Genomic DNA, 12453 nt, shown 5'->3' with positions numbered 1-12453 from the left:
GGACAGCACTTGAGAGAGTGGCTCCACCCACTAGGAAACAGGAAACACCAAATCCACCAAATTTTAAAAAGGAGGCTTTTCCACACAGCTTGTCGGTTTTTGTGTCTTTTCCGGCAAGGGAACACCTAATGGGAGTTAGGGTCTCTTAGGTGCTGTCCTGAGAGGCCAGACTGCCTACCCCACCATACCTTGGGAGTCCGTCCCTCCCATGCCGCACCAAGGGAGGGTAGCTGGTAGCTCTCTTCAGCTCAGAGAGAGCTTGACTGTTTCTGGGGCCGTTCCTAGGAGGCGACAGCCGTTCGTGGGGTTCCCCAGCATGTCGGCGTTACAGGCCGCCACCAGCTTTTTGGTGGCAGAGTAGAGACTCGGCCGGCCGGAAATTAGGTATCCGTCAAGGGACGGCACCGGGGAACAGGTGCAGTGTCATTTTCACCAGGAATTGTGCAGAGGGAGGAGGAGCGGTCCTGGTGCCTATGTTCCGGTTCCGGTCTGGTGCAGCGGCGCTGATGGACCCTGGAACCGGCGTTTTAAGCCACCAACTGCTGTGGCAGCAGCAAGTGGGACAAGCACCAGCAAGGCCCAGGTAAGGGGGTATGGGGGGTCTACCCTGTATATTGTGGTGCCTCTCTCTTTCCATTTTTTCCCCCTGGTGGCTGGGGCCTGTCTGGACACAGGGAGTTGGCTGTTGCACTACCTGTGCACCTGTGGTTAGCCAGTTAGGAGGCAGGTTTTGACTCACTGGGATGCTCAGGTGTTCTTTTTTTGTCGTTGTTTGGCAGGCTAAGAGCTCTGATCCAACGATCAAAAAGAGACGTCCCTTATGTAAAACGAAGTTACCAGAGGGTTGGAAGAAGACTGGGGTTTTTTTACTAAAGGCAAATCCACTTTGCACTACAAGTGCACTTGGAAGTGCAGTCATTGTAGATCCGAGGGGGACATGCAAGGAAAATAAAAAACAGCATTTTAGCTTGCACACGATTGGATGATAAAATCATCAAAGCTTCCCCTCATTTCAGATCTACCCCTCAGATTTAAAACAACTGCACTTCCAAGTAGTACTTGTAGTGGAAAGTGGATTTGCGTTTCCTAAATAACCCCCTTTGTGTCAAATTTGCATTGGCTCCTTAGTTAAGGAAGAAGCTTCTGCATGCAGCGATTTAATCGCATCAGTTAAGAGTTAGATGCTACTATCCAATCTTTTCGCTCTTTTCTTACAACACCATCCCTGAGTCAGCCAACTACCTCAGGATCCTCTCAGGGCTCACAATTAATCCCAGCGGTGGAGGCTGAAGCTGGTCCTCCTACCCAAAGGGAGCATTCCCCCTCTCACTCCAGGGAAGAGGAGGAGGAAGGGCCAGAAGATGCACCTTCAAGATACAAACTGTCCTTAGAACAAGTAGGCAGTCTGTTGAAAGCACTCTATTCAACATGGGTTTAGGTGAAGAAAAGAGAATTCTCGCTGCCTGACCGAATATACACAGGGCTTAGTAAAACAAAAAGTCGCACTTTCCCCGTGCATTCAGTAATCTCCGAAGCCATCAAAAAGGAATGGGTGGATCTAGAGAAATAAACTTTTTTCCCAGGAGAGCATTAAAAGACGCTTCCCGTTCAATTAAGACTCAAAGGCGCTTTGGAACAAAGTTCCTAAATTGGACGTGGAATTTTCCCAAGTTTCCAGATCGACCCACTTAGCATTCGAAGACATGGGAATATTAAAAGATCCCATGGACAAAAGGATGGATCAACAGCTTAAAAAGGCTTGGCAATCCATCATGAGCAACCTCAAACCGGCTATGGCTACTACCTGCGTTTCTAGAAACATGGAGTTCTGGCGAAATCAGCTAAAAGCCCACATTATAGCAGATTCACCCAAGCAGGAGATTCTGGATTCTTTTTCAACCCTAGCCGCAGCTGTGGCTTACATTTCTGATGCACCTGCAAAATCAATAAGGATGTCAGCTAGATCTGCGACCTTTAACTAATTCAGCCAGGAGAGTTCTGTGGCTGAAGACCTGGCCAGGAGAAGCAGCGTCTAAAAGTAAATTGTGTGGAATCCCATTTATGGGAGATCTTTTATTCGGTCCTGATCTAGATTCAGTTTTAGATAGGACAGCTGATGAAAAGAAATCTTTTCCTGTTAAAAAGAAAAAACAGCCAGTTAAGTTGATTTTTCGACCTCAAAAAACTCAGGAACAGGGCAATAGGCCCCAAAAGAAGAGAAGGAATTGGTCGGCACAAAGGGGCAAAAGCAGAGGGAATGTCCTTTTCCAATCAAGGCCCTCCCTTTTGGTCTTTCATCCGCCCCACGAATATTTACAAAAATAATGGCGGAAGCTCTTGCTCCTCTCCGTCTGCAAGGAATTGTGGTAATCCCTTATCTGGACGACTTCCTTTGCCCCTTCCAGAGAAAAATTGCAGGTAGACCTGGCCAAGCCCGCAATCATTTGGGAGCCTTGGGCTGGATTGTGAACCTTCAGAAATCAAATTTTAATCCAGCTCAGAAAGTTCCATTTCTAGGTTATCAAATAGATTCTGTAGAACAAAGGTTTTTTTCTTCCAGAAGAAAAGAAAAACAATCATGAGTGTAGTAGCCAGGCTACAAAACGAACCAGGAGATATCAATCAGCCCTGGTAAAAGATTGTCAGCCCTGGGAACCTTAACTTCGACAATGCCGGCCATTCAATGGGCGAGGCTTCATTTCAGGCCCCTCCAGAGTTTTCTCTTAAAGGTTTGGGATCACAGCCCAGAAACCTTAGATACAAAAGTAAAACTCCCCACCAGGGTCAAGAGGAATTTTTGGTGGTGGAGAAGTCAGTCAGTTTTGTCAAAGGGCTTACTATGCTGTTTTCCGAGTCACGACAGACGCTAGCAGTTGGGGATGGGGGGCCCGCTGGGATCAAAATATAGCACAGGGAATTTGGTCCCGATCTGAAGCAGGAAGGTCCTTAAACTGGAGGGAGTTAAAAGCAGTCGTCCTAGCATTGGCTGCCTTCTCTCCAAACCTCCAGGGGTCCCATGTGCAGATTCTATCAGACAATGCCACTACCGTGGCATACCTGAACAAACAGGGGGGCACAAGGAGCAAGGCTCTTCTATTGCTGTCATCAGAAATCCTGGAGTGGGCAGAGAAGCATTTACTCTCCCTGTCAGCAGTGCATCTCAAAGGCACACTAAATGAAGTAGCAGACGAAAAATTCAGGAAGCAGAATGGAGCTTGAATCCGGAAATATTTTCATTGATCACCAGGATGTGGGGGCGTCCACAAGTGGACTTGTTTGCGTCAAAAGAAAACACTCAGCTCCCTCAGTTCTTTTCTCTGCACCAAGACAGCGGCTCACTAGGGATAGATGCCTTAGCACATCTCTGGAACTTTCAGATGGGCTATGCCCTCCCCTTTCAGCTATTTCCACTGGTATTGAGGAAAATACAAAAGGAAAAAGTGTCAATAATTCTGATCACTCCGTTCTGTCCGAAAAGAGCCAGATTTTCCTCTATTCTACAAATAACAGTCAAACCATTCTGGCAGCTTCCTCTCAGACAGGACTTACTGCTTCAAGGCCCAGTATACCACCCGGATATAACCAAATTAAGTATCACCGCCTGGTATCTGAGGAACAGTTGTTAAGGAACAAAGGATTATCAGAGCCTCTAGTATCCACTTTACTCGCCAGTAGAAAGAAAGTAACTAGAGATATTTACGCTAAAGTTTGGAGAGTCTACAACTTTTACTGTCGTTCGTCAAACCAAACCTTAGAAGACATTGTGTCGTTTTTGGGATTTCTACAAAATGGCGTGGACAAAGGTCTTGCGATTCGCACTCTTAAAGTGCAAGTGGCTGCCCTGTCATTACAGACTGGTTCTTCTGTCAGCCGGTAATCAGGCATTTGGCAGAAAGGTCCTGCAGGCTGTTGTCCCTCCCTAGTTGGCAAGTCTTGATTATCCTCTCAGGTGCTGTCCTTAAAGACGTTTAGGGAAAATGCACTTACCGGTAACTTGTTTTCCAGGAGTCTTTCAGGACAGCAACGACCCGCCCTTTTTCTTGTTTATATATTTGCTGTGACAAACCATGTTCTGATTATGTGTTCCAGCTTGTGCTGGAGGTACTGTGCTACAACTGATAAGCTGTACCATTAAAATTATAGACTGATCATTTCTTTGTCAGTGAGCAAACGTACAAAATCAGCAGGGGATCAAATACTTTTTCCCTCACTGTGCATATAAACAGCAACAGTTCATCTGTTGAGTCTGTGTGTATTCAAGCTCATGTTACCGAGGAACTTCCATCATATGTCACCATTGAAAGAAGCCTCTTACCAGACAATATGGACCATTAGATTATTAATGGTCAAACGCGTTTAAGCTGAATGATCCTTCAATGGCCTCTTGGTACAAGCCATGTAAATGCACCTTTGCCTCTGGATATCACAATCACCGGGAAGAATACACATCCATAGGGAAGTGTGTAAAAAACATATTTTTATTGTTAAAATCCAAAGGTTGCACTCATATATAAAACATATCCTGGAGTTGGGCTTTAAACTAAGGGCAACCTGACCCTGTTAGCTACCACCACTATCCATGGCTAACATGTAACTACTAACCATGTATAGTCAATGTGTCCGTGCCTCTGTTTATACACCATACAGTGGGACGGAAAGTATTGAGACCCCCTTAAATTTTTCACTCTGTTATATTTCATTCATTTGCTAAAATCATTTAAGTTCATTTTTTTCCTCATTAATGGACACACAGCACCCCATAATGACAGAAAAACACAGAATTGTTGACATTTTTGCAGATTTATTAAAAAAGAAAAACTGAAATATCACATGGTCCTAAGTATTCAGACCCTTTGCTCATTATTTAGTAGAAGCACCCTTTTGATCTAATGCAGCCATGAGTCTTTTAGGGAAGGATGCAACAAGTTTTTCACACCTGGATTTGGGGATCCTCTGTCATTCCTCCTTGCAGATCCTCTCCAGTTCTGTCAGGTTGGATGGTAAACGTTGGTGGACAGCCATTTTTAGGTCTCTCTAGAGATGCTCAATTGGGTTTAAGTCGGCTCTGGCTGGGCCATTCATGAACAGATATGGAGTTGTTGTGAAGCCACTCCTTCGTTATTTTAGCTGTGTGCTTAGGGTTATTGTCTTGTTGGAAGGTAAACCTTCAGCCCAGTCTGAGGTCCTGAGCACTCTGGATAAGGTTTTCGTCCAGGATATCCCTGTACTTGGCTGCATTCATCTTTCCCTCGATTGCAACCAGTCGTCCTGTCCCTGCAGCTGAAAAACACCCCCCACAGCATGATGCTGCCACCACCATGCTTCACTGTTGGGACTGTATTGGACAGGTGATGAGCAGTGCCTGGTTTTCTCCACACATACCACTTAGAATTAAGGCCAAAAAGTTATTTTTCTCATCAGACCAGAGAATCTTATTTCTCACCATCTTGGAGTCCTTCAGGTGTTTTTTTTAGCAAACTCCAAGCGGGCTTACATGTGTCTTGCACTAAGGAGAGGCTTCCGTCGGGCCACTCTGCCATAAAGCCCCGACTGGTGGAGGGCTGCAGTGATGGTTGACTTTCTACAACTTTCTCCCATCTCCCGACTGCATCTCTGGAGCTCAGCCACAGTGATCTTTGGGTTCTTCTTTACCTCTTCTCCGCCAATAGCTCAGTTTGGCCAGACGGCCAGCTCTAGCAAGGGTTCTGGTTGTCCCAAATGTCTTCCATTTAAGGATTATGGAGGCCACTGTGCTCTTAGGAACCGTAAGTGCAGCAGAATTTTTTTTGTAACCTTGGCCAGATCTGTGCCTTGCCATAATTCTGTCTCTGAGCTCTTCAAGCAGTTTCTTTGACCTCATGATTCTCATTTGCTCTGACATGCACTGTGAGCTGTAAGGTCTTATATAGACAGATGTGTGGTTTTCCTAATCAAGTCCAATCAGTATAATCAAACACAGCTGGACTCAAATGAAGGTGTAGAACCATCTCAAGGATGATCAGATGAAATGGACAGCACCTGACTTAAATATATGAGTGTCACAGCAAAGGGTCTGAATACTTAGGACCATGTGATATTTCAGTTTTTCTTTTTTAACCACTTCAATACCAGGCACTTAGACACCTTCCCGCCCAGCCCAATTTTCAGCTTTCAGCGCTGTCGCAATTTGAATGACAATTGCGCGGTCATGCTACACTGTACCCAAACAAATTTTTTATCATTTTGTTCCCACAAATAGAGCTTTCTTTTGGCGGTATTTGATCACCTTTGCGGTTTTTATTTTTTGCGCAACAAATAAAAAAAGACCAAAAATTTTGAAAAAAAACAAGTTTTTCTTTGTTTCTGTTAAAACTTTTTGTAAATAAGTACGTTTTCTTCTTCAATGACGGGCACTGATATGGCTGCACTGACGGGCACTGATACGGCAGCACTGATGGGCACCGATGAGGTGGCACTGATGATGGGCACTGATGATGGGCACTGATAGGGGGCACTGATGGGCACTGATAGGTGGCACTGATGGGCACTGATAGGTGGCACTGGTATGCGGCACGGATGGGCACTCATAGGTGGCATGGATGGGCACTCATAGGTGGCACGGATGGGCACTTATAGGCGGCACTGATGGACACTCATAGGTGGCATTGATGGGCACTCGTAGGTGGCATTGATGGTTACTTATGGGTGGCACTGATAGTTGGCACGGTTGGCACTGATAGATGGGCACTGACAGGTGGCATGAATGGACACTGATGGGTGGCACTGATGGCATTACTTGTTTGCAGTGATGACCCTAAGGGTGGCATTGCTGGGCATCACTGCAATATAATTGTGCCAATCAGTGCCCATTTGTGGGCACTGATTGGCACAGATTTGGCACACTGGGCACATGTGGATGACCATGGGGTACATACCTGGCCATCCACATGTTGCCCCTTCCCTGGTGGTCCTAGTGGCGATCCCTGGTGGTCCAGTGTGATGATCTGCGGGGGGGGCTGCGCTGATAAACAATCAGCGCAGACCCCCCCTGCCAGGAGAGCCGCCGATCGGCTCTCCTCTACTTGCGTCTGTCAGACGTGAGTGAGGAAGAGCCGATCAACGGCTCTTCCTATTGACAGCGTGATCAGCCGTGATTGGACACGGCTGATCACGTGGTAAAGAGCCTCCGCCGGAGGCTTTTTACCAAGATCAGTGTAGCGGTGTGTCAGACTAACACACCGCTCTACCGATCGCCGCGATGCGCGCCCCCGGGGGCGCGCTGCGGCATGTTATCCTGCTGGACGTCATATGACGTCCAGTCAGGATAACAGAACCACTTCCCGGACGTCAATCCGCTATAGGGCGGGCGGGAAGTGGTTAATAAATCTGCAAAAATGTCAACAATTCTGTGTTTTTCTGTCAATATGGGGTGCTGTGTGTACATTAATGAGGAAAAAAAATGAACGTAAATGATTTTAGCAAATGGCTGCAATATAACAGAGTGAAAAATTTAAGGGGGTCTGAATACTTTCTGTCCCCACTGTAGATGTGCAGATGTCAACCCTGAACAAGTCTTGTCATTCTGTACATGCACTGCTGCCAAATGACAATCTACAGTCACTCACTGGTCGAGGTCATTCTGCACATGCTCTGCCGGAACATGTATGACTCATTCAGAGTTGACATAACATCAGTAGTATGTAATTTTATAGTGTAGCTGCCTCTTATTACGCATTGTTGATATTTACATGTCAGCACTGGAGACCAGTAACGTACATTTACACTATGTGCATGAAATATTAGCACAAATATTACGTGCATACATTGGACAAGTTTTTACGTGGGATCTTGCTGCCAGCTGTTTGTGGCCTAAAATGTACCCAATGGGGAGTGCGGGTGCTGCCCTTGCTGGCCTCCTTTAAATACTAATTGCCTGGCTGTCTTTTTTTCATATCGCAGTATTTTCTGACTCACTGACCTGAAACAAGTATGCTGTAAGTAAGTGCCACAAATCCTTAATCCTCGTGTCAGTGACTCAGAGCCAGTTGAAGTCGGAGCACATCAGTAGAGGCTCTGAACATTTTCTGAAGTAGATCAGCAATAGCTGCTTGCTTAATTCTGTCATAACAGGTGTATTTTAAAGGTTTTATGTCTGGTAAAACATGCATGTATTTTTCAACTGTAATTAGCTGTGTTTCTCTTTTAAATGTAAAATCTGGTTGATTGGTGTGGATAATATCTTCGCTTTTCCTCCCACTTTTCTAGAATAGTGTTTCTGTATTACGGTATGTACTCTTTTACAAAAGGCTGTGTTTACTGTGTACCCCTTATGTTCCTATATCTAATAACCCTTGAGCTGCATACGTTTAATACCAGACTTCTGTAATTTTATAGAAACATTAATCTATGCGGTCTTTTGTGGTTTAAAATATATGTCAAGCCAAAAACATATTTTCTGGTTTTGGATTGAGTGGGGAAGAAATAGAACCTCCTGTCAGGTTTTTTCTTCTAACCGGGGGCTCTTTTAATGAGATTTATTCTTATTTCCTGACAGGGACACAGACAGAAATACAAATCTGATAATGGTTATAACCTTCCCCTACTATACTAATAAGAAGCACTTTTTTTTTTTTTTGGTAGAGTTTTCCACAATTCCTGTCTGATAAAAGTTTGCCAGCAGGACAGCAAGTGAGGGTAAATCTCTCCATGGTTATTGTACATGGATGGCTGAAATCCATTCAGTGCAATTGCCTGCGTCATTCCCCTGCCAGGTAAGCCCTGGTGCAGCGTATAGCCTCCCATAGACCCGACTTGCTGTGTGCTGCTGTACGTGAGTAAATGTTTGTGCTGTCCTAAACACAAGTTTAGCATATGAGTTTATGCAAAAAAATTGACTTTTCAGCCACCCTTGTTCAAGGACTCTGATGGAGCCCCCGGATAGCAGAAAAAGCCTAAGTCAGGCCATACATTATACAATTTTCATTTCCTTTAGATTTACTTTTAACTATGTAGTGCAAGGGCCTGCCTGATTGCATACAAATTGTAAGTGTTTAGATTTGACCTCATAATATATGGTTTTGGTAAATCTAAAGGAAAATTGTATAATGTATGGTAAACCTAATAACAGACGTACCCTTCCCCACTCTATTCAAAACTTAGAAAAATGTTTTATATGGAGACAGGGCTGCTGTTAGGAATCATGGGGCCCTGTACAGCCTTCCTGATGGATATATATACCCTGTTGGAAGTAGGCCCAGGTTATATATACCACTTCCTGAGAACTTGTGTTATAATATACCCATTGTGAAGGTGGGTTGATCAAACGCTCTGCACATTTGTTAGTCAAATATAGAGGAGGACGTTACTATTTTGTGTGCGGTCTCCAGTGATGAAACCTACTTCCTAATAGTGTAGTCAAAACAAACAAATGGAATAAATGTTTAATAATCACACTGAAATCAAATGGCGCAAGAGTTGGAAGTCCATGATGTTTTGTTTGTAATAACAGTATTATTTTCCCCTAAATATTTATGCCTTTCTGGTAATCAGGAGTGCAAATAATATGTAACTTATATTTATTTAAAAAGATTCTCAGATTCAGTATTGTATCAATAGAACATATGTGATTTTAAAGCCTTTTATCTGTCGCTTGCATTCAGATTAATTCTCCTGGCAAATGGTTTCACTCAGCCTACAGCTAAATGAATCCTGCGCTGTCATCACCCGGGCCAGTTCTTTACCAGTTTTCGGATCCCTGGGCTGCCATCTTGCTTGTGGGAAGCCAGCTGTGACTCCCTAGTGTTTCACAACCAGCTTCTCACTGCGTATGTGGGAGATGGGCTGTGTTTTTACAGTGGTTTCACAGTTTCCTGGGACATGGACTTGTCCCATAAGGTTGTAGGGGGGAAATTTCTGTTATGCACGCCAAGACGAGAAGAGCAAAAGTGGGAGTTGGTACCTGGCAAAAATAGGTACCCACTCCCTGAAAAATAAAAAATAAAAACTTCATAATTAGAGAAGAAGGGGAGAGCAAAACTTCCCTTTTCAAGGGAAGTTCCACTTTAAGTTCTTCATCTACAGCTTCAGTGATATAACTTACCTGTAATGAAGAGTGTCCGTCTTGCAAGACTGATGATTCCTGTAGAAATCTTCTCCCCAGTGATTCCCGGTCCTCTTCACAGCTCTGAACATCTGGCGCTGCTGGGGTTAATAGTTTCAGCTGAACGTACGTTTTTCTTTTCTTTTTAGATTTTATACCAGGCTGACAGGCTGAAATATACGGCAGCTGTACATTGTTCTGAGTGGTTCTCATATACAGGGCCATATGCATTAATGGATGTAAGCCTTGAATGCAGAAATACTGTGTCTGGGCTTAGCTCCCTGAACACAAACAGCCGTGAATGCGAGTGCCACAGAGAACAGCTGCTCCTGTGCCACCTGGCCACCAGAGTCTGCCGTGTTTTAACACTGTAGGCAAAACTGCCTGTGTGCATAAGCATTTAAAGTTAAATTAAACCCTCACTTTCTTTAAGCCATTTCAACTGCCATTTTTTCCTGTATTAAACCTTGCCTTTCCTCCAGTTTTATCCTGCCTCCTGTTAGCTGTTCCCAGTTTCCGGCTTTAAGGTGGCTGCTTTCCTTTGAAGGGTCCTATGGAGCCACCCTATCATGCATGCTCCTAGGAATAGAATTACATGCCAATGTGTGGACACTGCCTGCACCAACATGCCCAAGCATCCCAGTATGAAAACAAGTAAGACACGCCCCTTCAGCTCCTCTTCTGGGGGGGGGGGGGGGTGATTGACAGTGGCTCCCAAGTTAGCCCTGTAACTTCCACAACAGCATTCTTACATTGGCCATATGACATCAATGAAGGGGTGCAATGAATGATGGGACATGTAGTTCACAGGTGTGTAATTATGTGACTTGCAGTTACAATTAGAGATTGGGCTGTCCATCTAGAACATGTAAACTGCAGCAGGAAGCGGCTGACACTGACATCTGAGTTTTTCTGCACTTTTTAGGAAGACATTGTTTTTTGCTCTGCGATACAATAATGTATAGCAATAGGTTTGGTTACAAATTATGAGGCTAAAGTACTGCTTTAATCTTTTTAAAAATATTCTTGCCCACATTTTTGTCACTCCCATATTAGACAGCTTGTCTGCATGTAAATGTGGGAAAACATACAAAAATGTATGCAAGGGGGAAAAAAAATAATGTGTATATATAATATACTAAGTACCATCATTGTGTGTATTCACTCCACAAAGTTTTTAGAATTCCAATTGTTTCTTAATATTAGCTCTCTTTAAATGGAGATTCTGATATTTAACATGGACCAAGGATGGAATAAACCTTTTCTTTATTTACAGGGATAGAGGTGTGGATGAAGGAGAACTGTCTACTGCCAAGATAGCTAGAGTGGAAAACAGCATTTCCCGGGGTTCAAATCCTGGTAAAAACGTCTCTTCAGTAAAACAGAAAGACTTGGATATTCTATCTTCTAATGATATGGATTTAGATACAGAGCCCAATGTCGTATCTAAAGAGAAAACAGACTTTTCAGATCGGTGGCCTAAAGGTAATAATGATGCCTCCATGTCTGGTACAGTGAAAGACGCATCAATGAAGAGGAAGCAACCTGATGATGATGTGGTGGAAGAATCCGATATAGAAAATGATGAAATTAGTGATCAAGTTGAAGAGAAAATCCCAAAAACAGATCCAGTCATGGTCAAAAGGCAACGCTTGGATTCCGGAGATTCTGGAGAAGACCTCAAAGCAGGGTTGTCTGCAAACAGTATCAGAACTATGGTAAGTGTATCAGAACGAAGGGTATCGGCGTAAGGGTATCAGATCTACAATAAATCCTGCCAAGAATTCACATGGACACCACAAATTTCTTTTAGTTTTAGATAATGTTCCAGCTTCGAGTTCAGCTTCAGCTTCAACCTGTGTGCATAAACCGCACTGCAACACACCTAACTGGTGTAATGGGCCCTAATGTTCCTTTGTCACATGATGCTGGGTCTTAAAGCGGTATTAAAGCAAAACTATTATATTGCAGCTTACCAGTCATAAGATGTGGTGGCTGCATTCGTTTTCTCTTTTTTGGCTTTTTTCCCATCTTTGCACCTGGTGATCTGGCCAGAAACACACCTTCTGTTTTATAGACACACACAATTTTAGAGGAACGAGTGCAGGAGGCCACAGCAGATAGCAGCATTGTCAGTCGGGGGGGAGGTGGTAATATTTAATGTATTAGCAGATGTAGAACCACTAACAAATTGAAGCCAAACTCCAGCTAACACGTTCTAATCAACTACAGAAAGCATTCTCTTTCCTTTTGGGATAAAGGTTTTGCATGATTAAATAAAAGTTTGTTTATCAGTTTAATCACCCTTGCCATTGTTAAATGGTCCATCCCATCCAATGTAAACTGATACATTCTGCTGGAGAGTTTGTGCTCTG

At 43.9% G+C, this 12453-nt stretch overlaps 1 protein-coding gene across 2 annotated transcripts in view; it reads left to right on the top strand.

Moving 5' to 3' along the window:
- The window catches only part of NBN (nibrin), a 132246-nt gene that overhangs the window by 64008 nt on the left and 55785 nt on the right, over positions 1-12453 (top strand). For both annotated transcript variants that reach the window (XM_073631927.1, XM_073631926.1), the window contains exon 11: positions 11355-11796. In XM_073631927.1, the coding sequence (XP_073488028.1) occupies positions 11355-11796 (442 nt within the window). The remainder of the gene's footprint in view (positions 1-11354; positions 11797-12453) is intronic.

Source organism: Aquarana catesbeiana, linkage group LG05, assembly GCF_042186555.1.
Source record: "Aquarana catesbeiana isolate 2022-GZ linkage group LG05, ASM4218655v1, whole genome shotgun sequence".
Lineage (NCBI taxonomy): Eukaryota > Metazoa > Chordata > Amphibia > Anura > Ranidae > Aquarana > Aquarana catesbeiana.
The sequence above is the reverse complement of the archived record's forward strand: the minus strand, read 5'-3'. Positions and strand labels throughout refer to the sequence as shown.